We start from the raw sequence: 26032 nt of genomic DNA on the forward strand, positions 1-26032 counted from the left end.
AGGCAAAGCTGTGTTTTATTGTTTCTGAGGCAGTGGTTCTGTGTATATTGTCCAGCATTTCATTAATCAGGTGCCAGGTTTCCTTTATGTCATTCTGAGCTGTTGTTAATTTGTTGCTGTAATAGTTTCTTTTTGCCGTTCTAATCTGGGTTGTTAGGAGATTCCGTTTTCTTTTGTATTCAGCTTTTAAAGCGATATTGTTCGGCGACTTCTCAAGTCGTTTCCATAGGGCATCGTTTCTTTGTATGTCTGTTAGTATGTTGTCTGTTATCCATGGATTTTGTTTTGTTTGGGGGGCGTATTTTTGTTAATGCTTTGTTATATATTTTGTTAAATGCAATTTTAAGATTATTGTATACAGCTTCAGCAGAGTCTAAAGATGCCATCTGCATCCAGTCTGTTTTTCTGATTTCATTGTTTACTATTGTTTCATTTAGAATGCTATAATACTGTTTTGTAGTCTCAGTGATTTTTATGGGTTTTGGTTCAGTGTGTAACTGTAATGCTGTGAAATAATGGTCTGCCAGTTTGCATGTTATAATGGCTGCTGTGTGGCTGTTTGGAGGGGCCCTAATATTTATATGATCAATGCAGGATGAGGTTGTTATGTTTCCGACTATTTCTTCTCGTGTATACGACTGTATGGATGGGGTTATGTTATATGCCGATAATAGGTCTAGGTATTGTTCTGTGTTATTATTTATGTTCCTAATGTTTATATTAATGTCTCCTATTATTATCAAGTATGCTGAGGTGCCTACTTCCGTGGCTGAAAGCCATCTGTTTAGTTCTTCTAGGAATTTTGTGGTGCTTACGTTGGGTGGTCTGTATATTGCATTTAATATCAGGGAGTTTTCTTGTTTGATGTTTTTAATTTCGATGCATATGTTTTCTGTGTATTTTAATTTATAGTTTATTTCTGTTAATTCTAGTTTATGTTTGGTAAATATTATTATACCACCGCCTCGTTTTGTTTGTCTGCAGTGTTTGTGTTGTTGGAAGTGTGGCATTTGGTAGGTGGATGCCTCTTCGTTTGTCGTAGATACTTCAGTCAGTATTAAAATGTCTATTTCGTCTATATCTTCCTTCAGATAAGCTTGCAGGGTCAGCCAGTATTTTTGAATGCTTCTGATGTTGATGTGGAGAATGGATAGTCCTTTTTTGGGGGTTGTCACTTGTTTCCATTCTGTTATTGATTTCAGAATGTGGCAATTATCATGTTCAGGGGTGATTACGTCTGCTTGATGGTCTGCATTCGTGTTGGTTGGTGTGCTGTTCCTTCTTTACGAGTTGTCAATATTCCTTTCAACGTGGCAGCCCAAAACCACCAGCCTGATGGAACCGTGGTTTTCTCAGTTTATAGAAAACCCACCCATACAGGCAGATACATCCACCAATAATCCCCCCCCCCCACCTCACAACAATATGGAGTTATTAACACACTATACAACAGGGATAAACTAATCTGTTCAAATGACAATGCCGCTGAACTAAATCACATTCTCAACACTTTCTCAGCCAATGGCTACCCCCCCCCAAAAAAAAAAAATCCAAAAAATATTGAAACCACTAAACCACAATGCCCCCCCCCCCATTCATAACAAGGATTACTCTAAATCCATCACCATTCCTTGCATCTGAGGCGCCTTGGAAAAAATTACCAAAATCTTAAAAAAATCATGACTTGACTTCTTGTTACAGACCATATAGAAAATTTGCGTCCCTTATCCACTCCACAAAAGACCAACCACTTCCCCTAGACTTACCTGATGTATACCAGGTCCCTTGCAGCTGTAAGCTGTCCTACTTTGTCCAAACAGGCAGGACAGCAAATATCAGAATTTCAGAACACAAGGACTACATCCGTTTTCACCAGTACAGCCACTCTGGTCTTGCAGCCCATGCTCTGGATACACGCCACAGAATACGGTGGAAGAAAGCTACAATAATATACCATAGCAAATTCAAATTTGAAAGACTTTTCATGGAATCAGCCTCAGCCCTAAGAAACATGCCAAACCTCAACAAATTTGATTTCATGAGACTACCCCAAATTTGGGAGACATTCATCAGAAGACCTTCAGCCCAACGGCCAAGAATACCTACATAGCCCTCTATGGGACCATCAGGACTTTTAGGAAAAACAATAGCTTCCTTGCTTCTAACTCATTTACTGTGTGTAGTGCCTGCATGCACGTGTCTTTATTTTAAGTTCCTGTGAAGATGGCAACGTGACGTTGTTAAAAATTTGGAAATATTTATTAAAGTTTAATTTCATTTATATTCTATCGTACTTTGTCAATTCCTTAAGTTGTTTAGTAAGTATAGTATACAAATGTGATAAAGACATAAATGCCTTTGAACGTGATTATATATGTGGCAAAAGGGTGGAAAAATATGCTTTGGGTTCAGACCTTTTAAGTATGTCCAGGAAGGAATAAGAGAAAATTCTAGAACAAGACCAAAAACATTGAATATCTAATTATAAGAATAGGCTAGGTCATAATTTATTATGTCTATACACAAATGCCAGGAGCATTAGAAACAAAGGGATTGAGTTTGTTGCTTTATTGAATATGATGTGGCCTAAGATTGTTGGCATTAGTGAAACCTGGCTATCAGAATCAGATATAGTAAGTGGGATCGAGTGTAATGGATATACTATTTTTAGGAATGACAGAAGAGATAGGAAAGAAGGAGGAGTGCTACTGATGGTATGATGACATAAGTCCAGTTAGGGTAGAAATACAAGAAAACAATGATGGTAAAGTGTCCCATGTAGTGATGAGTTTGAGTCTATTTGGTGTGAAGTGGAGGTTGACAGAATGAAATATATGGTGGGGTGTTGCTACAGACCTGGCAGCTCAGTTGTAGGGGACAAAGAAATGTATTGACAATTCAGCCTTATGGGTACCAAGCGAATGATCATTATGGACGACTTTAATTTTCCAAATATTGATTGGGTAGAAGAGAAATCTCATGATCAGAAAGAACAGGAATTTATTGAATTGTTGCGAGATAACTTTCTCAAGCAGCATTGAAAGAAGGAACTTGAGGTCAAAGAGTGTTGGATTTGCTCCTAGTGTCAGAAGGGATCTCTGTCAAGAATATGGCTATTTTACCACCAATTGTTGACAGTGATCATGCTGTTCTTTCTTGGGAAGTATCTACTTGTATTGAAGCTCTGATTAAATCAGGCTACATGCTGAATTACAAAGCTGGAAATTATGATCAACTTAGAAGAATACTATCTTTTGTCCAATGATATCAGTTACTGAATGGAGAAATGTCAGCAATGCATGAGAATCTTTGAAAAAGTGCTTGAATGAGGTGGTATCTTAATGTAGTGTTCGAAGAATAAATAGGTTGGGAGTGAATTGGATGTGCAGCCTTATTAAGCTAGAGATCCACAAGAAGATGATGTGGAAAGAATATTGTGAGAATAAGAGTGAGAGGAGTTATGAAATATATAAAGCTCAGGCCAGAAACGTAACGAGTATTGTGAGTAAAGCTAAAACGGAATATGAAAAGAAATTGGCCATGCAAGCTAAAGGCAATCCAAAAGAATTTTATCATTATGCCACAAACAAAAGAAAGAACGAATGTAGAAGAATAACTTTATTGAATGCAGATGGTACACGAGTGTCAGAAGCTAATGATATTTTTCAGTTAACGAGCGCTCACTTTGCTAAGATATTATCAACCAGGTGTGTGTAGCATGGTGCTACTGCTACATTGGATGAAGAGTTAGAGGTTCATGAAAATAAGGTTGAAGAGCTCTTGCATAACCTGGATAAGAATTTGTCAATAGGGACAGATGGAATATCTGCCAGTTGGTTAAAGGAATGTTCAGCTGAATTGGCTAGCCCTTTCACACATTTGTATAACTTGAGTCTCAGCTCAGGAAGGATACCACAGGAATGTATGATCGTTCCATTGTACAAGGGTGGTGCAAAAACTGATGTATCTAAATACCTCCCTATTAGTATCTCCTGGTGTAGTAGTGAAGATTTTAGAGAAGTTGTTAAGAACTCGCATGCAGAAATGGGTAGACAAGCATTCTATACTCTGCAGGGAACAGCATGGGTTTACTAAAGGAAGGTCATGTTTTAGCAATTTGCTCATATTTTATAACAATGTTACAGCCGAGTTGGATAAAGGGAATGGATACACTATGATAATGTTGGAGTTTTTTAAGGCATTTGATAGGATACCACATGATAGGCTGTTGTGTAAACTCGAGAATATGGGATTGGAACATAATCTATTGACTTGGATCAGGGAATTATTGACAGACAGTTATCAAAAAGTGGTATACAGTGGGTGTGAATCTGCCAGATTTAAGGTAACCAGTGGTGTACCTCAGGGTTCAGTCCTTGGGCCATTATTGTTCAATCTATATATTAATGACATCAAGCAGGGTCTATCATCAGATTTGCAATTGTTTGCTGATGATGCAAAGATATGCAGGGCAATCAGGGATGCTACTGATATTCAGCAATTACAAAATTATTTGAATAGACTGGAAATCTGGGCAAACAAAATTGGCTGTCAGTTTAATGTTAGTAAGTGTAAAGTTATGTACTTTGGTGTGATTATAGTTCCCGCGGCATATTATATTAGCGGGGTTATGCTACAAGAAACTGAAGAGGCAAGGGATCTTGGTGTATTGGTTGATAAGAATTTAAAGTTCAAAGGTCACATAGCAAAAGTTGCAAATACAACTCAGAGGATAATTGCTATGTTGAAGCGAACCTTGATATGTAAGGATAAGGAAGTAATTTTGCCTCTTTATAAGGCTTTGATAAGACCACACTTGGATTACTGTGCGCAGATTTGGTCTCCCAGGTTCCAAGGGGATAAAGAAGCTGTGGAAAAAGTGCAAAGAAGAGTTACAAAGATTATATCCAGATTATGGGATTTAGATTATGAGGACAGATTGCGAGTATGTGGTTTACAGACTCTGGTTAACAGGACAAAGAGAGGTGATGTGATAGAGGGTCTATAAACTTTTGAATGGATGTTATAGCATTTCAAATGATGAATTTTTCATTATATGGAAGGCAGGGAGAGAACGCTGAGACATCCATGGAAGTTAAGGTCGTTCTAAGTCAAGAAATGGTTAAGAGTTAGGTTTTTTTCTCTCAGAGAGCAGTGAGTGAGTGGAATAATTTGCCCTTAGGGGTAGTGAATGCATCTAGTGTAAATGAATTTAAGGGAAGGTATGATAGCTGGATTAGGTAATTTACAGCCTCCCTCAATGAGTCCTTGACTTCCTGGAGGTCTCAGATAATAATAATAAAAACTAGTTTGAATAAATTTTTTTTTTTTTTTATGGTGGTTATACTTTAAATCACAGATGTTTATAGTCTTAGATGACATGCTGAAAAAATACGGGAACATTTAGGGATGAGAACATTAATTCCTCTCCTGCAGGAATGTCTCATGTGAAGGTAATTGTCCACAGATATGATTACCTGAGTTGGATGGGAATCCTCATGTACATGAATGTCCCAAAGGTGAATTACTATATAATATATGGACTATAGAATGGTGCTTGTGAGAAGTAAATGTTGGCTTATAAATAAATCGAAGAGATGGAAGGAAATGTGCAAATTAATATATATGTACACGCACATTTACAGGAGAGACTTTTATTAAAAACTTTCTTTCGCTACCCCAGGGTTAGATAAGTGCAAGTACAAGAATAATTGAGGAGCTGGTGCAGTTTCCCAGGTTTTGAATCAGAATGGACAGGTAATGACATTATGTAAGGGTAACTGTGGGCCCAATGGATGTTGAAATGCATGCACAATGCTCAAAGCATCAGAAATAAAGGAAAGGAGTTTCTAGCATTGGTCAGCTCAACTTGACCAAAAATTATTGGCATCAGCAAGACCTGGTTGTCAGAGAATGATGTAGTTACAGAGAGAGAATTTAATGAATATTGTATTTTCAGAGAAGATAGAAGAAATAGGACAAGAAGAGGAGGGGTATTATTAATGATAGCTGAAGAACTTCAGTTGACAAAAATAGACGTTAAGGCAGATTGTAGATCTGATGGAAATGGTTCATTTGAGGCTGTCTGGTGTGAGATAGAGGCCAATAAGACAAAATATATTGTTGGTTGCTGTGATTTCAGAAGAAAATGTGGACAACGTGCATTAGTAGATTAGCACAATGAGTGAAGGCCAAGCAATATCATGGGAGACTTCAACTATAGTGATACAGATTGGAAGGAAGAAAGGGCATATGGCAAAATGGAATTTATTCAGTTACTAAAGGATAATTAGTAGCAGCACGTGATGGAAGGGACCAGGTCTTTGAGAATATTGGATCTAGTAATGGCATCAGATCTATCTTAACTTCAGTTAGATAGATCACAATTCTACCTCAGATCGAGGAAAGTGACTATGCAGTCTTGTCCTAGAACAGTGGTGGCGAACCTTTTTATGTGCACGTACCAAAAATTTGCAAATCAGGTTGCTGACATAGTGGCGCATGCCAAAAATTTACCAATCGACTGGCTGACATGTCAGGCAGTTTTTAATAGGGGAAAATTAATAGAAAATTAATCTAACTTAATTTCTTTATTTATAATATAAATTAGGGGTGCTTAAGGGTCAAAGCTGTATAACTGAGAGGAGACCTCCACATAGCCTCATAGTTTAAGGAATGCGGAGAACCGACCAGGGCTTCTGACCTAATGTCCAATCCTCACCTTCTCATGGTGCACCCTGTTGGGTATCTACTTGGATACTGAATGAACGAGGATGGGCTGGCAATTTGGGATTTAGCTGACCAAATTGTATTCTTATTGGTTAAACCAAAATAAAAAATGATGGTACAACATGACAAAATTTCATGCTGGCTGGGGCGTCGCACGGTTAAACAAGGCCCCCATTGTTTTCGCCAGAGAACCAGGGCGAACAGCGAAAAGTCAGCTACTGGAACAAATCTGAAAACACACCCCAACTCAACACCACCAGAGTTAAAGATCGGTATTATCAACATAAGAAGTCTGAATGGCAAAGAAATGGAGCTAGCTGAGGAATTAGATAAGTACCAGATCGACATAATAGGGGTGATTGAAACAAAAAAAGACCAAAACTGGTGAGATCTTTCTGAGGAATAAATACAAAATGTTATATTCTGGCAATGACAATCAAGGAAAAGAAGGAGTAGCCATAGTATTCAACACAAAATATGAGGGTAATCTTCTTGAATGGCAGTCAGTCTCAAGTAGAGTAATGTGGGCAAATATGAGAATGGGGAACTGGACAATGAGACTTATTTGTGCCTATCCCACAGAAGGTTCTACTAAGGTAGAAGTGGAGGAATTTTTTGATGCTTTAGAAAAAGCAACTGACACAATGAAAAATGAAAAGTTGGTCCTTGTTGGGGATCTAAATAGCAGAGTAGGAAATGATTGTGAGACATACAAAAATATTTTGGGAAAATTTGGAGAAAAGAGCAAAGCTAATAATAATGGCAAATATCTGTTGGATTTCTGCTCAGAACATGGACTGGTTATTACTAACACCATGTTCCAACATAAAAATGTGCACAAATTCACATCGAGAGAAGAGGCTAGGAATAAGAAAAGTCTCATTGACCATGTTATTGTTGATAGTGATGTTTTCTCCCTGGTGCAGGACACCAGAGTGTACAGAGGATTTGAAATTGGAAGTGATCACTATTTAGTCTTGAGCAGGATAAAATTGAATTTCATATTGAAAAGAATAACATGTAAGAAAGTTTTAAAGCGAATAAAAGTTGAGCAGCTCTCAGATGTGAACTGTAGACTAAAATACACAAAGATTATTGAAGAAAAAATGAAAGAGTTTGAGAACAGGAACCAAACCTTGGAGATTCAGTGGCAAGCCTTCAAGAAAACCCTGATTGATTCAGCCAGAGAGGCATGTGGTGAGGTTTTCTGCAAGGATAGAAAAACCAGAACTCCCTGGTGGACACAGGTAGTAAAGAGGCAGTGAAGGAAAAGAAGAAAGCATATCAAAAGTTCCTGTCAAATAAGTCAGCTTGTGCTCTTAGAGAATATAGAGACAAATGCAAGAATGTTAAACACTGTGTAAAACTAGCTAAACAAAAGTCATGGGAGGACTGGCAAGAATATAGAAAATAAATATCAAGAAGGTGGCAAAATATTCTGGAGGTTGTTGAAGAAGTTTAGGAATGGAGGAAAGAGTGCTGTAAAAGGAGTTAGAGATGATAAAGATGGTGTCAATGGGGCATTATATCAAGCAATACTTAGTCTTTATTTGAGTTGTAAGTCAGCAGTTAGAATTGAAGGAAGTACAGGAAGGTGGTTTAATGTTAAATCTGGTGTGAGACAAGGATGTACATTATCCCCTCTGTTATTCATTATCTATATGGATCACATTATGAAGGAAAGTGGTATTAAACACGATATCAAAATTGGAGATGTTAATGTCAGCTCTTTGCTTTATGCAGATGATGTTATACTTCTAAATAAATCCGCTACAAGTCTGCAAGATTTTCTGACTAAATTGAATAGCTGTTGTAATAGATATGGTATGAAGGTCAGCAATAAAAAAACAAAGACAATGAAAATAGGCAGAATCATCGAAAATGTCCACTGTTGTGAATGGAGAACCTGTGGAACAAGCAAAACATTTCAGCTACTTAGGCACGATTTTTACTGAAGATGGTAAATTAAATATAGAAATAGACAACAGAATCAGCAAAGCTGGTATGGTGGGAAGTCAATTGAATAAATTCATATGGAATAAGAGAGAAATTAGTCGGAACACTAAATTAGCTGTATACAAGACAGTGTTCAAATCAGTTTTAACTTATGGATCTGAGAGCTGGGTCAGAAGTAAAACACTTGACCAAAGACTAGAGACCGCAGATATGAGAGTCCTGAGAAAGATTATAGGTGTGAACAGATGGCATCAATGGCAATATCATATTAAAAACGAAGATATTACTGGTAATTAGTTTACGGAATTAACAACGCATATAAAGTATATTAATTAAAGGTAACTTTAATGAATAACTTCTATATTTCGGCAATGTCACATTGCCATCTTCGGGAACATAAAGATATGGTATGTGCACTCAGGAACTAACACAAAGCAAATGAGGAAGAAAGCAAGAAACTAATATTGTTCCTAAAGTCCTAATGGTGCCCTCTTGTGGGCATTTGAAGAGAAAGCCTTAAACTCCGCCCCACAAAAACCCACTATTTGGCTTCGTTATGTGGATGATGTGTTTGCTATTTGGCCACATGGCTCAGACACACTCCACTCCTTCCTAACACATTTAAACAACCAACATCCCAGAGTCCAGTTCACCTTAGAAAAAGAGGAAAACAACACCCTCCCCTTCCTAGACACTTTAATCACCCTCCAGCTTGATGGATCTTTGGTTTTCTCTGTTTACAGAAAACCCACCCACACTGGCAGATACATTGACCAGCAATCCTGTTATATAGTGTTTTTATCACTATATAACAGGGCAAAATTAATCTGCTCAGATGACAAGGCCCTGATTATTGAACTAAACCACATCCTCAACACTTTCTTAGCCAATGGATGTAACCCCAAAAAAATCCAAAAAATACTAAAACCAGTAAACCAACCCCCCCTCCACAATAAAGATTACACCAAGTCTATCACCATCCCCTACATCCAGGGCACCTCTGAAAAAATAACCAATATCCTCAAAAAAAATATGACCTTACTTCCTGTTACAGACCATATAAAAAGTTGGCATCCCTTATCTGCTCTACCAAAGACCAACCACTTCCTCTAGACCTACCTGGTGTATACCAGGTCCCTTGCAGCTGCAAATTGTCCTACTTTGGCCAAACAGGCAGAACAACAAATATCAGGATTTCAGAACACCAAGACTACATCCGGTTTCACCAGTACAGCCGCTCTGGGCTGGCAGACCATGCCTTAGATACCCACCATAAAATTCGTTGGAAGAAAACAAAAATAATCCATCGCAGCAAGTTTAAATACGAAAGATTATTCAAAGAATCTTCAGCAGCTCTAAAAAACGTTCCTAACCTCAACAAATTTGGGTGCATGAAACTGCCCCAAATTTGGGAGACTTTCATTATGAGAACTTCAGCCCAACTGCCAAGACTACCAAATTAGCCCACAAGAGGGCACCATCAGGACTTTAGGAACAATATTAGTTTCTTGCTTTCTTCCTCATTTGCTTTGTGTTAGTTCCTGAATGCACATACCATATCTTTATGTTCCCGAAGATGGCAGTGTGACATTGCCGAAATATAGAAGTTATTCATTAAAGTTACCTTTAATTAATATACTTTATATGCGTTGTTAATTCCGTAAACTAATTGCCAGTTATGTCTAACCAACGTATAAGTCTTACTACTAGAATCATGATCATCCACGAAGATATTAGGAAAGAACTTGACATTGTCTGCATCCAGGAATGCGTTAGCAGAGCTAATCTCAGGTGGTATGGTCACCTAAACAGAATGGGCGAGGAAAGATTAGCAAAACAAGTGTTCTCTGCCAGGTTGGCAGCAAAACGACCCAGAGGAAGATGAAGATATAGGTGGATTGATAAGGTACAAAGTGCCTTAGATGATAGAAATATAAGATCTGTTAATGTTGGAGTCTTGACAAGTAACAGACTGATTTGGAGGAAAATTGTAGATAGGAAGTTAGTAATGATATAATTTTTTCATGTAGTACTGTCATATCCTGTACACCCCTTGTGGGTACATATCAGTAATTTGATGGTGATGATGATAATATAAATTATATTAAAAGGAACTATGAGAACTGAAATTTTTAATGTGATATACAGTGGAGTCGACAGAGACCAAAGAGCACAAGCAGGAGTCATGATTTGGATTCATAACTCCCTTTCAAAACAGTTAAAACATTATAAATTATGGAATGAAAGAATAATAGAAACTAGAATAAAAATAGATAGAGGCTATTTAACAATAATTGGTTTGTATGCCCCAGAAGAAGGAAGAGAACAGGATAATATTGATTTTTATGATCAGCTATAAAACATATATAATAAAACAAATAAAAATGATTACATAATTTTAGCAGGAGACTTAAATGCAAGAATTATAAACACGAAAATTAATAATAATATAGGAATACATGGGGAACACACTCTAAACAGAAATGGTAAAAAATTGATTGACTTTGTAGTTTATAATAACTTAAAAATAATGAATTCCTTCTATAAACATAAAGACATACATAAATATTCTTGGGCAGCAAGAGGATGGAAATCAATATTAGATTACTTCATATTAAATGAAAAGACATGAAAATTTTCACTAGATGTTAGAGTTCACAGAGGATATGAAATAAACAGTGACCACTTCCTTGTTAAAATAAAATTAAGATTACCACCTAAATGTCTATAAGTAACAAGAACAGAAAGAAAAATTGAAACATTTATTAATAAAACTAGACTGTTGAATGACAAATGTACAATGGCTATATGAACAAAGAATTAACCACTATCTAGATAAAATAAAACAAAATGAAGAAATAGAAATAGAATGGCTTAATATAAAAACGATACTAAATGCAGCAGCAAATGAAAGCTTAGGAAAGACAAAAAATTCAATAAAAGAAAAAACTGAAGATCTGGGATGATACAATCAAAGAAATAATCAAAAAGAAAAAAGAAGCCTATCACAAATGGTTAAGCAGTAAAAGATTAGAAGATGAAATAGAATATAAAAGAATAAGAGCCATAGCTAAAAGAGAAGTCAGAAAAAGACATAGAGAATCATGGAATAAATTTGTTTCTAATTTAGAACATGATTTATATAAAATATGACCCAATGTATATAAGATTTTGAAACACTTTTTAAATGCAGATACCAAAGAAAACATAAAATTAAACACTGAATTGAAATTAGAAGAATTTCTAAATTACTACACAGAACTGTGGACAGACAAATATTTTAAAAATGACAACTGGCAAACAATTAACAAAAATGAAAAGGAAATAACTGAAGAAGAATTAGAAATCAGCCTGAAAGAAACAAGAAACGGAAAATCACCTGGAGAAGATAAGCTAGGTTCAGAACTATATAAATACGCAGGAACAAGATTCAAAGAAAGAATCTTATTATTTTTAAATAAAATTTACTCAACTGGTATCCCCCCAATAGAATGGAAAAAAGCGATCGTGATTCCTATCTTTAAGAAAGGTAATGGAGATGATATAAAACTATAGAGGTATACTAAATTCCTGTTACAAAATATATAGCAGAATCTTAAATAACAAACTAATGAAATATTCCGAAAACTTTATTCTAGAAGTACAGAATGGATTTAGAAAAGGACGATCATGTATCGACCTGGCCTTTTGCCTAAAATTAATAATAGAGAAAAGAAGAGAATATAATTTAGAAACACATATTGCATTTATTGACTTTGAAAAAGCATTTGACAAAGTTAAAAGAAACATATTATTTAACATATTAAAAGAAAGACAAATACCAAATAATATCCTAAAAGCTATCACAAGTATATATGAAAATAATCAAATACAAATAAGATTAAATCACGAGCTATCATATATGAGAGAGATAAACCAAGGGGTCCGACAGGGATGTCCCCTCTCAGCAACTCTTTTTAAAATCTACTTAAATGAAATAATAATAAAATGGAATAAAAATTTACATCAAGGAATTAAACTTTCTCCTACGGTTAACTTAAACACTCTCCTCTTTGCCGACGACCAAATAATAATTACAAATTCTGAAGATAACTTACAGAAAGCTATTTTAGATCTAAATGAGATATCCAAAGATTATGATATGATAATATCAACAGAAAAATCAAAAACTATGGCCTTTAAAGCACAAGATTCAGCAAGAACTAAAATAGTAATAGATAACAAGATCTTAGAACAGGTGAATTCATTTAACTACTTAGGATGTATGATCACATATGAAAGTGAAAATTGCAAAATATTTAAAAATAACAGGTGTAATTAACTCTATATTTAAACCAAACCTAGTTCGAAAACAAACCAGACTAAAAGTATACAATACATTAGCCCTACCGGTCTTAATGTATGGAAGCGAAATCTGGACAATAAAACAAAAAGACAAACAAAGATTAACAACAGCAGAAATGAAGTTTATGAGAAAAACTGCAAAGTATATGCTATTTGATCACAAAAGAAACGAAGATATTATGAAAGAATTAAACCAAGAACCAGTAATAGAAAAAATTAAAAAATATAAACATAAATGGATGGAACACGCTCAAAGAATGAAAACAGAAAGATTACCAAAACAAGCCTTAAAGTACAAACCATTAGGAAAAAGAAACTTCTTAAACGATTTAACGATGACTTCGCCAGAGCCTAAATCCTTGATATGCATGATGATGATGATGAATTTATTTATTTTATTTATAATATTTATATATAAATGTATAATATTATTTAGTGTAAAATTGATTATTGTATTATTAAATTGATTTTAATGATGTTGGTTTGAAAAAAAACAGTAGTGAGAAAAATATTTATGCATTATAACTCACCATAGAAGTCAGCTGAGCAAGGGAAGCAGCAGAATGATGTCAACTTGTCGGCGAAACGCTTACTGTATTAACTCGAATATAACTTGTCCTCGCGTATAACTCGCACACCTGATTTTACTTCATGAAAAAAGACATTAAAAACGTTTGCATACATCTCGTACACGAAAAATGTTTTAGCATTGGAACTTTTTTCACCTTGGTTTGACCATAAATTATATATTTAGTTTAATCCTTTATCCAAGTGTAAGCAAACAAAGTTTGTGCCTAAAGTATCTTCAGGACTGGGGCAACTCGTGGCAAGGGTGGACTGACTTCACATCACTTGCCTTAGTATTCCATAATGCAAAGCACATCCAGACCGGTTTCGACCTTTATTGAGGTCTCTTCAGTGGGAGCCAGATCCAGAGGTAATACCAAGGTTGAAGTAATGCAGAAGTCATATTTTCCTATACCAGTTGCCAAAAGGTGTCACAGTTTTTATTAAATTACTCTGGATTAGAAAAAGATGCTGAAAGTTTATTCGCTTGATTAGACTATAAATCATATATGTGTCTTCTGAAAAGTTCTCGGCCTAACAATAAAAAAACGAATTTATAATTTCGAAATTATTTTTATTTTTCAACATAATCTCCCTTAAGACTAATACATTTATTCCAGTGATGCTCCAGCACCATTATCCCGTCCCTGTAGTAGTAACCAGTAAGATCTGCAAATACCCCTCTACAGCTGCAATCACCTCTTGATTCGAAGAAAAATGCTGGCCAGCGAGGAAGAGTTTTAGTTTCGAGAAGAAATAGAAGTCAGAGGGAGCCAAATCTGGAAATTAGGATGGATGTTCCAACAATTCTTAGTGCAGATGCTTTAATTTTCCTATTGCCAAAAACACTTTTGTGGGAAGGTTGCATTGTCCTGATGAAAGATGATTTTTTCTCTGCATACCAGGTCTTTTCTCACGAACTTTTTTTTCATCTAGTCTAATTACAAGATCGGAATAATATTTCCTGGTTATTGTTTTACCCTTTTCATGATAATTAATAAACAAAATGCCTTTAGCATCACAAAACACTGATTCCATGACCTTTCCTGCTGATGGAACCAACTTTATGTCTTCTTTGGCACTGAACAACCGGCTTCTGTCCACTGTTTTGACAGCTGTTTGGATTCTTGTGTGTATCAATAATGGTGAACACATTTGGATTCTGGTGTGTAATGGTGAATCCAAGTCTCATCCAAAGTAATAAATCGACACACAAAATCAGTTTTATTCTTGTTAAAACGCTCCAAGCAGTGTTCAGAGATTTTCATGCGAGTGTGTTTTTGATCTGCACGGCACCCATCTTGTGCAAAGCTTTTTCATTTGCAATTCTTCATGCAAAATATATCCTGCACGTTCTTTTGAAATGCCTGTAGTCTCAGCAATTTCACGGGTCATCTAATATCATATCGTGCACTTGGTCAATGATTTCTGGTGGTGTTACACTTTTTGACGTCCTTCATGTGGATCAACTTCAAGGCTGGTACGACCACGTTTAAACTCGGTAGCCCATTTCTTAATTGTCGAAAAAGAAGGAGAAGAGTGCTCATAAACTTTTTTGAACTTCGAATGAATTTCTTTTGGCATTAAACCTTCTTTTACAAAGAATTTTTTTTAACTGCACGAGACTCAATTTTATCCATTTCAAGGGATACAGACAACACTTTGGCTTCAGACAGCTGACTAAAACAAACTGCTTGATAGAATGACTTACAATTTCACATGGATGTTTATGTGACAGACTAACTTAGAAAAAAAAATCTTGCCAATAGTGTTGCCATTTATGGTTGAGGCCAAGAACTTTTCAAGGCTACCCATGTATTTAATTTAATCCTTTATCCAAGTGTAAGCAAACAAAGTTTGCACTTGAAGTATCTTCAGGACTGAGGCAACCTTTGGCAAAGGTAGAGACATCACATCACTTTCCTTAGTATCCCATAATGCAAAGTACATCTCCCCTTGCAGACATGCATAATGGAAAGGGTCACTACCCAGACCAGTTTCGATCTTTATTGTGGTCCTTTCAGCGAGAGAGCCAGACTCGGAGGTGATACCAAGGTTGAAGTAATGCAGAAGTCATATTTTCACACCTTATTATTAAATAACTCTGGATTAGAGAAAGATGTTGGAAATGTGACACCTTTTGGCAACTGATATAAGAAAATATGACTTCTGCATTACTTCAACCTTGGTATCACCTCTTGGACTGGCTCCCACTGAACAGACATCAATAAAGGGCAAAACCGGTCTGGGTAGTGACCTTTCCCATTATGCATAGCATTATACATGTCCGCAAGAAGATGTGCTTTGCATTATGGGATACTAAGGCAAATGATGTGAAGTCAGTCTATGCCATGAGTTGCCCCAGTCCTGAAGATACGTCAGGTGCAAAATTTATTTGCTTACACTTGGATAAAGGATTTAACTAAATATATACTGTATTTGCCCAAGTATATGCATCACCTTTTTTGTACACATTTTTTATGAAAAATACTTTATCACTGAATATTATAATGAATTTACAGTTGAAAGTTTATTTTTCACTTGGTTAGAATATAATAAATTTAGTTTAATCCTTTATCCAAGTGTGAGCAAACAAAGTTTGCGCCTGAAAGTATCTTCAGGACTGGTGTTGCAGTCCTGAAGATAGGTGTTAAGGTGTTGCACCACCTTACCCCAGTCCTGAAGATACTTTCAGGCGCAAACTTTGTTTGCTCACACTTGGATAAAGGATTAAACAAAATTTATTATATTCTAACCAAGTGAAAAATAAACTTTCAACATCTTCCTCTAAATCCAGAATAATTTATTAAAAAGGTGGCACACCAATTGGCAACTCCTATAGGTAGAGATGACCTTGCTAAATGCTTCTGACTGGTATCTCCACTTGGGCCTGGCTCCCACTGAAGAGACCTTAATAAAGGTCAAAACTAGTCTGGGTAGTGGCCCTTCCCTTAATGCATAACATTAGGCATATCTGCAAGGAGATGTGTTTTGCATTATGGGGGATACCGAGATAGGAGCGTTGGTAGCTTGCTCCACCTTTGCAAGGAGTCGTCCTGGTGTTGCACCACCTTACCCCAGTCCTGAAGATACTTTCAGGCACAAACTTTGTTTGCTCACACTTGGATAAAGGATTAAACTAAATTTATTATATGAATTTACAGTATTTCAAATATAAAATAATAAGTAGGTCTACTTTCCATGTTCTTTAGCATACGCAATCGCACGTAGCTTGTATGCAATATTGAAACAATGCTGACGTTTTTCAGCCATAATTTGCCAAGAAATTTAGAGAAAATTTAACGGCAGAAATTTATCACCATTCACAACAACCGTGACAACAATTGGAAAGTTTTAGCGAACAGGAACACAGCTGTGATCGCTGATGACAGGGAATGTGCATCCACTGAACTCTACATAACTGGAATTCTCTCACACACTGCAAGGAAACAAGAAAGAAACCACGTAACTCAGAACAGAGAAAATTTCCAGAAATGAAAGTAATAATGTTATGTCGTGATATTTCCTTAATTTTATTGTGTTCTTCTTCCTATTTATTTATCTTAAATTATGACTGTGTAGTGTTATCACTTTAGTTATGTACTTTTATGGTCTGTACTCATGAAATTAACATAACACTACACTCTTGCATTCACTGTAAAATCTATCCAGACAATTGGCCAATTCTTAGAATAATTTAATATATTAAATAATTAACAAAGGGTAGACCTCTGAAAGGAGCCCTATCCTCAGTAATAACTGTCTGGAGTCACCTCCTAAATCAGGTTCTGGCAATATTTATTTGATCAAGCTGTGCCAGCCAGATCCCTATGTTAGAAATTGCTCTTAACCAAGGAGTAACCCTCAGAAAATATACTCAGCTGATCAATTTGCTAATTGTTTCTTATCTCAGTTTTATCTATATCACTTAATTTACTTTAGTTTGCAGTTGTGGTCTCTGTCACATAATTCTATCCTGCTTAGATTCAGATATTAGCAAGCGGTGCATTGGATTCAATTCAAGGCACAAATCAGGTTAAGATATTCAAGATTCGTTTATTAAATTCCTAAGATTACACATTTGCAAGAGTAAACTCATTTGGAATATAGGTATCCTATATTAAAGATTAAGCATAGCAACTGTATTTTACACAACAATTTAAGCATAGGTTAATTCCGTAGCACAAATTTGTTAGCATCTTCCAAATATCCTTACTAATCTACACATTCTCTCAAATTAATTCAATCACATCGGTAACTTTATAGATCATTACTCACAACAATTCATATAACAATTCATTCAATTAATTACTTGAGAAATAGCCCTAAGAATTAAAACACTGCTATCCAATATTCGCTATAGTCCTTTTCCTACAAGTATAGAGTTCTGAAACATAACATCTCCTTTCTTCTATATTACAATATTCCTCTCTTTCTTAACAAAGAATTACAAAAGGTTTTAACATTACCATATTCCTGGAAGTATATTAATTCTGTCATCTTATCCTTACTTCGTCCCTTGGAATGTCCGGCCTTCTTCTAGATGATTGTCTCACAGGCTAGGCTTTCTGTTCTGCCTTTCTTTCCCATCGTGGACTAGAAACAGCATGGCTCGGATCAATCCACGTAGACGTATATGGCGGTCAGTTCCTTCAAGCTTGCTCGGGATGCTGCCGATTGTCTCCTCGTCGATTCCTTCCATACGACATCTCGAAATGATGACCGTGAATAACTACATGCTATTGATAAGATCCTGAACTTGGACTCGCCCCGACTTCACAAAAAAATCCAAAGCAAAACAGACAAAAGACTAAGACTCCTTGAAAGGGGGACAAACCCCTTTTATATCCACTGCCTTTGGCGCCCTCTTCACTCCCATACCTTTCTGCCCGGCACCTTCTTTTTGTGCAGATGTCGTTTTTTCTATTCGCATCTTCCTGGAGAATTCTGTGCACGTGCTGCGTCTTCCTGGAAAACACCGAGTACGTGCCGCCCTGCATGTAGACAATTTGCCGTAGGCTATGCAATTCACCTAAGGTTTTCGTTAGTGGGCTTTGAACTTCTGTTACATGCCTTAACATATATCGTACAAAGAATGCTTCTTCCATTATAAATTCTTACAAAAAAATGACATTGTTTACTTAAATACACCTTTGCAACAAGTTGCCCGTGTTTGTATTACGTTCTAGGACTACTTGCATTCAGCTCATGCTAGGATTCACCGATACTTTTATAGTTTTTTATACTATATACTATATTCGGCATGAAACTCTCTGATTCCAATCTTTGAGTTTCTTATTCGGTTTTAAAACAATGTGGGATCTAATATCCCCTTAATTTAATTAATTTACATTGTTTACCTTTAAGTAATATCACATAAAATAGTATTAGCATATGATTCATTAAACAATTTGTATCTTTACCTATGTACAAGCATTTTCGTTGTTGTTTAGCTAAAACTTGTTGAATCCTGAATAAATTATTTCTTTAAGGAAATCTTTTCATTCAAGATCCAACAATAAAAAACTGAGTATCGGCATATAAGACATACCCTGTTTTTCAGACCTATTTTCAAAGAAAAAAGTGCTTCTTATACACAAGCAAAACCATATGTTACATCTGAAACATAGTATCTAACTAAAAACTATTGTCCAATTTTTCAATTACATGAAATAAGTGTTTGTTTTATTGCATTTGAAATTCTGGATGTCATTATGACAGATCACAAAGGCTAACTTCAAATAAAATTCTACCACGAATTGAAACAAGCTATATAATGCATGTGTGAGTTCATCTGCCAGCTCAAATAAGCAATAAAATTCAACCAAGAATTGAAACTTCGTGTGAGTTGAACCTGCCGGTAATGAGAAGTTCCATCGGAAAGATAAACGACACTCCTTCGTGAATGTGTTAAAACTAAGAAATATATAGTGAATGTTGTTATGACAGTTTCAGATGTTATGGAATTTGGTTGAAGAGAATTAGCATTTTAACTCAAGAATTGTCATTTGTCTTTGGGTTGCAATTTCACCAATCATATGCACATCTTCATAGCTGCTCTCTCATGTAAAACGAAATTTAACTTGTACATGTTGTAACAATTAAAATAAAATGGCTGAATAATTTATAGGCGTATAAAAGGATATCACCTGTAAATCGTTGACGTGCCAGCAAAATTCTCGGATGTGCCATAGGTTTGCCATCTATGTCCTAGAAGATTGCTCAACATGTGGAAATTTCAGTCAAGAAAGGGTTTATGCAGAATTACAAAGCTGGTGATTATGACAGACTTAGGAGACAACTTAGAGCAGCGCCATGGCATAAGAAACTATGTGGAATAAATGTCATTAGTGCATAGGAAGTGGTCAAGGATTGTTTGAGTGAGACAGTATCAGAGTGCATATCCAGGACCAGGAGGATAAATCAAATAGGGATTAAGTGAATCACTAGCAATATAAAGCAGGAGCTGCAATAAATGAAAGCATTGTGGAAGGAATATAAACAACAAGGTGATCACATGCCCATGAGCAGTATAAAGCACAAGCAAGAAGGGTAACTAGTATGGTAAGCAAGGCTAAATCACATTTTGAGAGAAAATTAACTAAGCAGGCCAAAGTAAATCCAAAAGAGTTTTTTTGCTACATAGCAAGTAACAGAAAGTATGATTATGGAAAGATGACTTTACTCAGTGCTGATAGTAGGAAAGTGACAGAAGCAGAAGAAATAGTTCAGTTACTAAGTGGTCACTTTGCAAGGGTATATTATCCAGGTGGTGACTTCGTAATTACTGAGGTAACAACAGAGACTGATATGAGCATTGAGGTAGATGAACAGGAGGCACTCAGTATATTGGAAATTATCAATGTGAATACAGCAGTGGCTCTAGATGATGTGTCTGCTCATGTTCTATGAGAATGTGCAAGTGAAGTGGCAGTGCCCCTGATGAAGTTGTTTTAATCTAAGTCTCAGCTCTGGCAAGGTTCCATGGGAGTGGAAAGAGGGTAAGATAGTCCCACTACGTAAAGGTGGCTCCAAGACAGAAAGTAGCAAATTACAGGTCATTTAGTATCTCTGGAGTGGTAGTTCAAGTATTGGAAAAGTTGGTTAAAAGTAAAATTCAGGAATGAGTCAATAGGAATATGTTACTTTATAGGGGCAGCATGGCTTCGTAAAAGGTGGGGCCTGCCTCAGTAATTTATTCATATTTGATAATAAGGTGACAGCAGAATTGGATAAGGGAAATGGCTACACCATAATACTGCTGGATTTTGCAAAGGCATTTGACAGAATACAACATGGAAAACTATTGCATAAGTTGGAGCAAATAGGAATGGATATGAGGCTGGTGGCATGGATAGGGGTGATCGATAGACAGGCATCAGAGGATGGTGTTTGGTGGAGTGGAATCAAGGCAAATGAGGGTGACTAGTGGATGCCCCAAGACTCTGTACCAGGACCACTACTCTTTAATTTGTATATTAATGATATAATAGAACATTTGAAGGGGACATTCAGTTGTTTGCCGATGATGCAAAATTAAGGAGGGTAATAGTTGATAAAGATGATGTAGATATCTTACAAGATGATTTAAATAAATTGGCAGTCTGGGCAAAGGACAATTCTGGTTGTCAATTCAGTGTTGTAAAATGTAAGGTAATGCATTCAGGATGAAAAGATTACATACTTTGTATCATATTTATGGTACTAGTTTACAAGAAATTGATAAGGCTAGGGATCTGGGGGTGATGGTGGATAGAGTTGAAATACAGATGACCTATTGCAAAACTTGGCAAAATAGCTGAGAGGATTATTTGGATGCTGAAGAGCACATTGACAAGTAAAGATAACCTGCATTTCTTGGGGACTGGGAGGTGGTGGAGAAGATTCAGAGACAAGCGACTAAGCTGGTGACAGGTCTGTGGAATATTCCCTATGAGGGTGTAATAATATGTTAAGAGAATGCTTAGTTTTTTTTTAGGCTATAATGTTATTTCTGACCAACAGTAAACCAACTGTCATAAGAACAAACAACCTACCAAAAAGTCTTGATGAAATCCAACTGACCTTCAGTGCTTTTCTAATTAAAAATACACTGGTGTCAAACTGTTCCTTTGGTTCATAGAAAGTATTGTAGAGAGAAGTGGGGAGGACCACCTGTAACATTATAGTTTCAGTGGCTATGATTAAATTAATTATGTAATTAGCTTAATTTTTCTATTACTTTCGATAGAATTAAGGTTTCATTTCAATATAGAGTTGAGATTTTATTTCTACTCAGTGTTATTTATTGATTTTTTTCACAAAATGATGATTACTTTTTTTTTACTCAGTTATTTGATATTCTGATTATGGTATAATCAATAAAAATGAATGTTGTGAACTCTTTATTTTCGAAATGTACCAGTTGCTTGCTTAAGTTTATTGATATTTTTATTTGTTAGAATGAGGATGCATAAGCCTAGGAAAAGACACCGATATACGCTTTTGGAAGAATTCAGTGACAAAGAAAAAGAGAGCATTAAACTTTTAGCAAGAAGTAAGTGTTTGTTTATTTCCAGCAGTCTAAAAGTTGAATTGATGGGATGGGGTTAATCGTGTAAAACTTTGTGTTAAAAAAAAAAAACTGAATTAATGGTATTGAGTTACATACTAGCAAGAATTTTTAGTATATCTGTATTGAAAATAGAAATCTGCAATAATGAAGAAAATTTGAGAATGCAAAATACAAAACAGAATTCATGCATCATCATCAAATTACAGCAACTAAAGCTCTGTTTGTATTTAACTGATAGAAGCACAAGGGGGAAAAAAATCAGACATTTCTTGTTTGGGAAGGGGAACATTTAGGACAACAGCAATGTTTCTGAGGACATATTAAGGTTCTGATGGCGATAAATGAAGACTTTCACATAACATATAAGCAATGTGGAGAACCAACTTGGACTTCTGACTCAATATCTGGTTCTTCCATTTTCCTTTAGTATATTCCCAATTACATATTCACTTAGATGAAAAAAAAACAGTGGATTGGCAATTTGAGTGACTCTTTGTATTCTGTGTTAAATTAAACTATATAAATAAACTATATTAACATTAAATTAAACTATATAAACATTATGGTTGATGATTAGACACCCTAATCAGATATCATACCATCTGAGATATCTTCCAATTATACACAACCCCACACACACACATTGTTTTTTTTATGTTGAGCCCATACGCGATTTGTTCACATTGGAGATGAATGACTGCCTATTGTATTCCTCAGGGAACACATCAAGGGGAAGACTGTTCCAAAGTATAGCAGTTGCAGGGATAAAGGAGGAGGAGAAGAAACTTGTTCTGTGGGTTTTAAGGTTCACTGTTTAGGGATGTTCAGCAGCAGCTGCATGTGTTCCAGCAAGCTTAGTACTAAGTGGGGGAAATTATTGATGCTATTTCAGGTGAACATTTTCCATGGAAATATTTGTAGAAAACACATAGTGCAGAGACCGATCGTCTGTGCAAAAGTGGGGGGGGGGAGTTGGTAAGAGATGGGTCATTAATAAGTCTGATTGCTCTCCTCTGTATTGAATCAAGCATTTTGAGGGAGCTTTTTTTGGGGCCCCACCCCATATGTGGGAGCAGTATTCGATGGTTGGGCAGATTTGTGATTTGTATAAGGTTAACAGCTGTTCAGGAGTGAAGTAACATCTTGAGCAAAAGAGAAATCCTAGTTTTTTAGAAGCTGAGGATGCACTGGTTGTTATGTGTTTATGCCAGGCGAGGCTAGATGTCAGGATAATTCCAAGAAGAGAAATCTCAGATTGTCTGGAAATTTGGGTGTTGTCAAAAATAATCCTGGGAGAAAATGGTTCTTTTTTATAAGAAATGAGACAGTACTGGGTTTTATTTGCTTTGAAATTGACTAGGTTATCTGAACCCCATTGGAGGACGGCTTGGAGGTCTGAATTGAGGGCAGTGGTAGTTGCTGTTCTGTAGGTTGAGGTGAGTTGTATGGAATAAGGTTTATCAAAAGAAAGGGAAGAGTGCAATGTGCTGTCGTCTGCAAAACTGTGTATTGGGTTGGAGGTAAGCTAAAGTAGATCATTGATATATAGTAGGAAAAGGGTTGGCGAGAGGACAATCTTGAGGAACCCCGGCATTAGATGGTGAGAGGATAAGGAACCATCCACCACCACTGGCAATCCAGCTACAGATGTCTTGAGATAGACCAAATGATGGCAGCTTGCTTCGTAAGCCCTTGTGCCAGACCCGGTCAAACGCCTTGGAGATATCAAGTCCAACTGCTTGAGATTTGCCATTGTGTCACCCATCTATGGCATTTGTCCATAGATGGGTGACATATGTGAGCAGATCTCCTGTTGATTGGCAGTGACAGAATCCATACTGGTGGTCGTTTATTAGACGGGTAGCTTCAAGGTAGTGTAGAAGTTGGGAATTGATGATTTTTTCCATTACTTTAGACAGGACTCAGGTGAGCAAGCTGGTGCAGTAGTTGGACGGCAATGACTTGTCGCCCTTCTTGGGAATGGGTTGAATATAGGCCAATTTCCAGGCTGTGGGATAAATACCAATGGACTAAGACAGTATATATAAGCGACATAGAACAGGAGACAGTTCCGGTGTGCAAACCTTCAGGACAATTGGAGGAATGGCATCAGGGCCTGGAGACTTTTTTGTGTCTAGTTTGGACAGTATTTTGCTGATCTCTTTCTGGCAAAAGAATATAGTGGACATTATATGTTGAGCATCTGGATGGTTGGGGGGGACTTGCCATTGTCAATTATGCGTGCATTGGAAGCAAAGTGTGAGGCCAGGAGATTGGCCTTTTCTGTAGGTGATGATGCATTGGCCATCTGGCAAGGTGTAAGATAGAGGTGGGATTAGTGTTGGGCATAAGTTACGACCGATTGCTTTAGCGAGGGACCAAAAGGCTCGGCTGCCATTTGGACAGGCTGCTAATTTCCTGCTTTTTGCTCTTTTGAACTCTGTTTTGGAAGCATTGATTGTTTTTTTGCATTTATTTCAGGCTTAGGTATAAGCTCTAAAGGAAGATGGGGTTCTTGATTTGAGCCAGTAATGGTATGTTTGGTTTTTCCTTTGTACAGTCTTGGTGCATCTTTTAGAAAACCAGTTTAGTTAGGGAATGGCAGGTTAGAGTACTGTGGGGAATGTATGATTCCATGACAGTGAGGATTACTTTGGTTATGAGTTCAGTGCACGTGTTTGGGTTGGAAGGTCGGAAGCAATAGTCTAACCATGGGAATGAGGCATAGATGTTGTGGAGGCTGTCCCACTTGGCACTGTTATAATGCTAGACTACTCTTGTATGGTAGTGGCTGTGTAAACGTTGTTGCATGGGGGAGGAGATGAGCACTAAGTTAGTGGTCAGAATTGCTCTCTACATTCACTGTGTATTTGGAAGGGTCATTGGTCAGGAAGAGGTCTAGAGTATTTGGAGAGTGGTTTGGGTTATCGGATATTCTGGTTGGCATCTGACCTAGTTGTGTAAGGTTATTGGTGATGGCGAATTTTCAGCATCTCTGCCTGCAAGATCTATACAGCTGGAGGAGGAAAGCCAGTTGGTGTTGTGGACATTAAAATCTCCTAGGAGAATGATTTTGCTGTTGGGAAAGTAGGACTGGAGAAAGTCAATTTTTAAGGAGAGAAAATTGAAGAGCTCAGAGCGGTTGGTTGCATTAGAGGAGCGATAGAGACAGCATATAAATTTGACTGAGTTGAGTAGGGATATTTTCATCCAAAGTTGGGCGATTCTAGGTTGGGTGCTCTCTGGCAAAGTATGTCTGAGCGGATGTATGCACAGACGCCACCTTTGGGTCGAAAGGAATTAAAGAGTGTGTAGTTTGGAAGGTTGAGGTGAATAGTGCTGGAGGAAGGTGAGATTTGAGTTTCTGCCAGAAAGAGTAGGTGGGGTTTGGTAGACTGCCATGGTAATGGATGCTGTTAAGGTTGGAGTTTAGGCCACGGATGTTGGTGAAGTGAATTTGTAGGATTTTGTGAGTCATATGTTTGACCGCAGGGGTCTTGCACATTTTCCTATGTAGTGCCTGCATACTGGTGGCTGCTAGTGGCATCACTTGGTTTTTACACCAATTTAGCTTGTCTGTAGTCGAAGGTCTAGCTGTAGTCACCATTTTGACGTTTTTCTGCAAGTTGTCTTCAGAACTGGCGTCCTTGTTCTCTTTGTGCAAATGGTCTGGTCGAGCACGTATACACGATTGTAGAAAGTGTCTTTGAACTTGCTGTTGATCACTGTTATTAGTTTTGATGTGCTTGTCGACGTGGAAAGTTCATTCCATTCTTTCTTTTGTTTATGGGTCCAAAACAATGGCACCTGATGATATGTTTAGGATCAATGTTGAATTCTTCTGCTAATTTGATGATGTCTTCTTTCACTGCTTTTCCGTTT

General features: G+C 36.7%; 1 protein-coding gene across 3 annotated transcripts in view; it reads left to right on the forward strand.

The window, feature by feature from the left end:
- The window catches only part of LOC150092634 (dyslexia-associated protein KIAA0319-like protein), a 511769-nt gene that overhangs the window by 436389 nt on the left and 49348 nt on the right, over positions 1-26032 (forward strand). For all 3 annotated transcript variants that reach the window (XM_090414369.1, XM_090414371.1, XM_090414370.1), the window contains one exon: positions 22038-22132. In XM_090414369.1, coding sequence (XP_090270495.1) covers positions 22038-22132 — 95 coding nt within the window. The remainder of the gene's footprint in view (positions 1-22037; positions 22133-26032) is intronic.

Source organism: Typopeltis vanoorti, chromosome 25 (genome assembly GCF_054136105.1).
Source record: "Typopeltis vanoorti isolate ZY-2024b chromosome 25, IOZ_Tvanoo_1.0, whole genome shotgun sequence".
In the NCBI taxonomy this organism is placed as follows: Eukaryota; Metazoa; Arthropoda; class Arachnida; order Uropygi; family Thelyphonidae; genus Typopeltis; species Typopeltis vanoorti.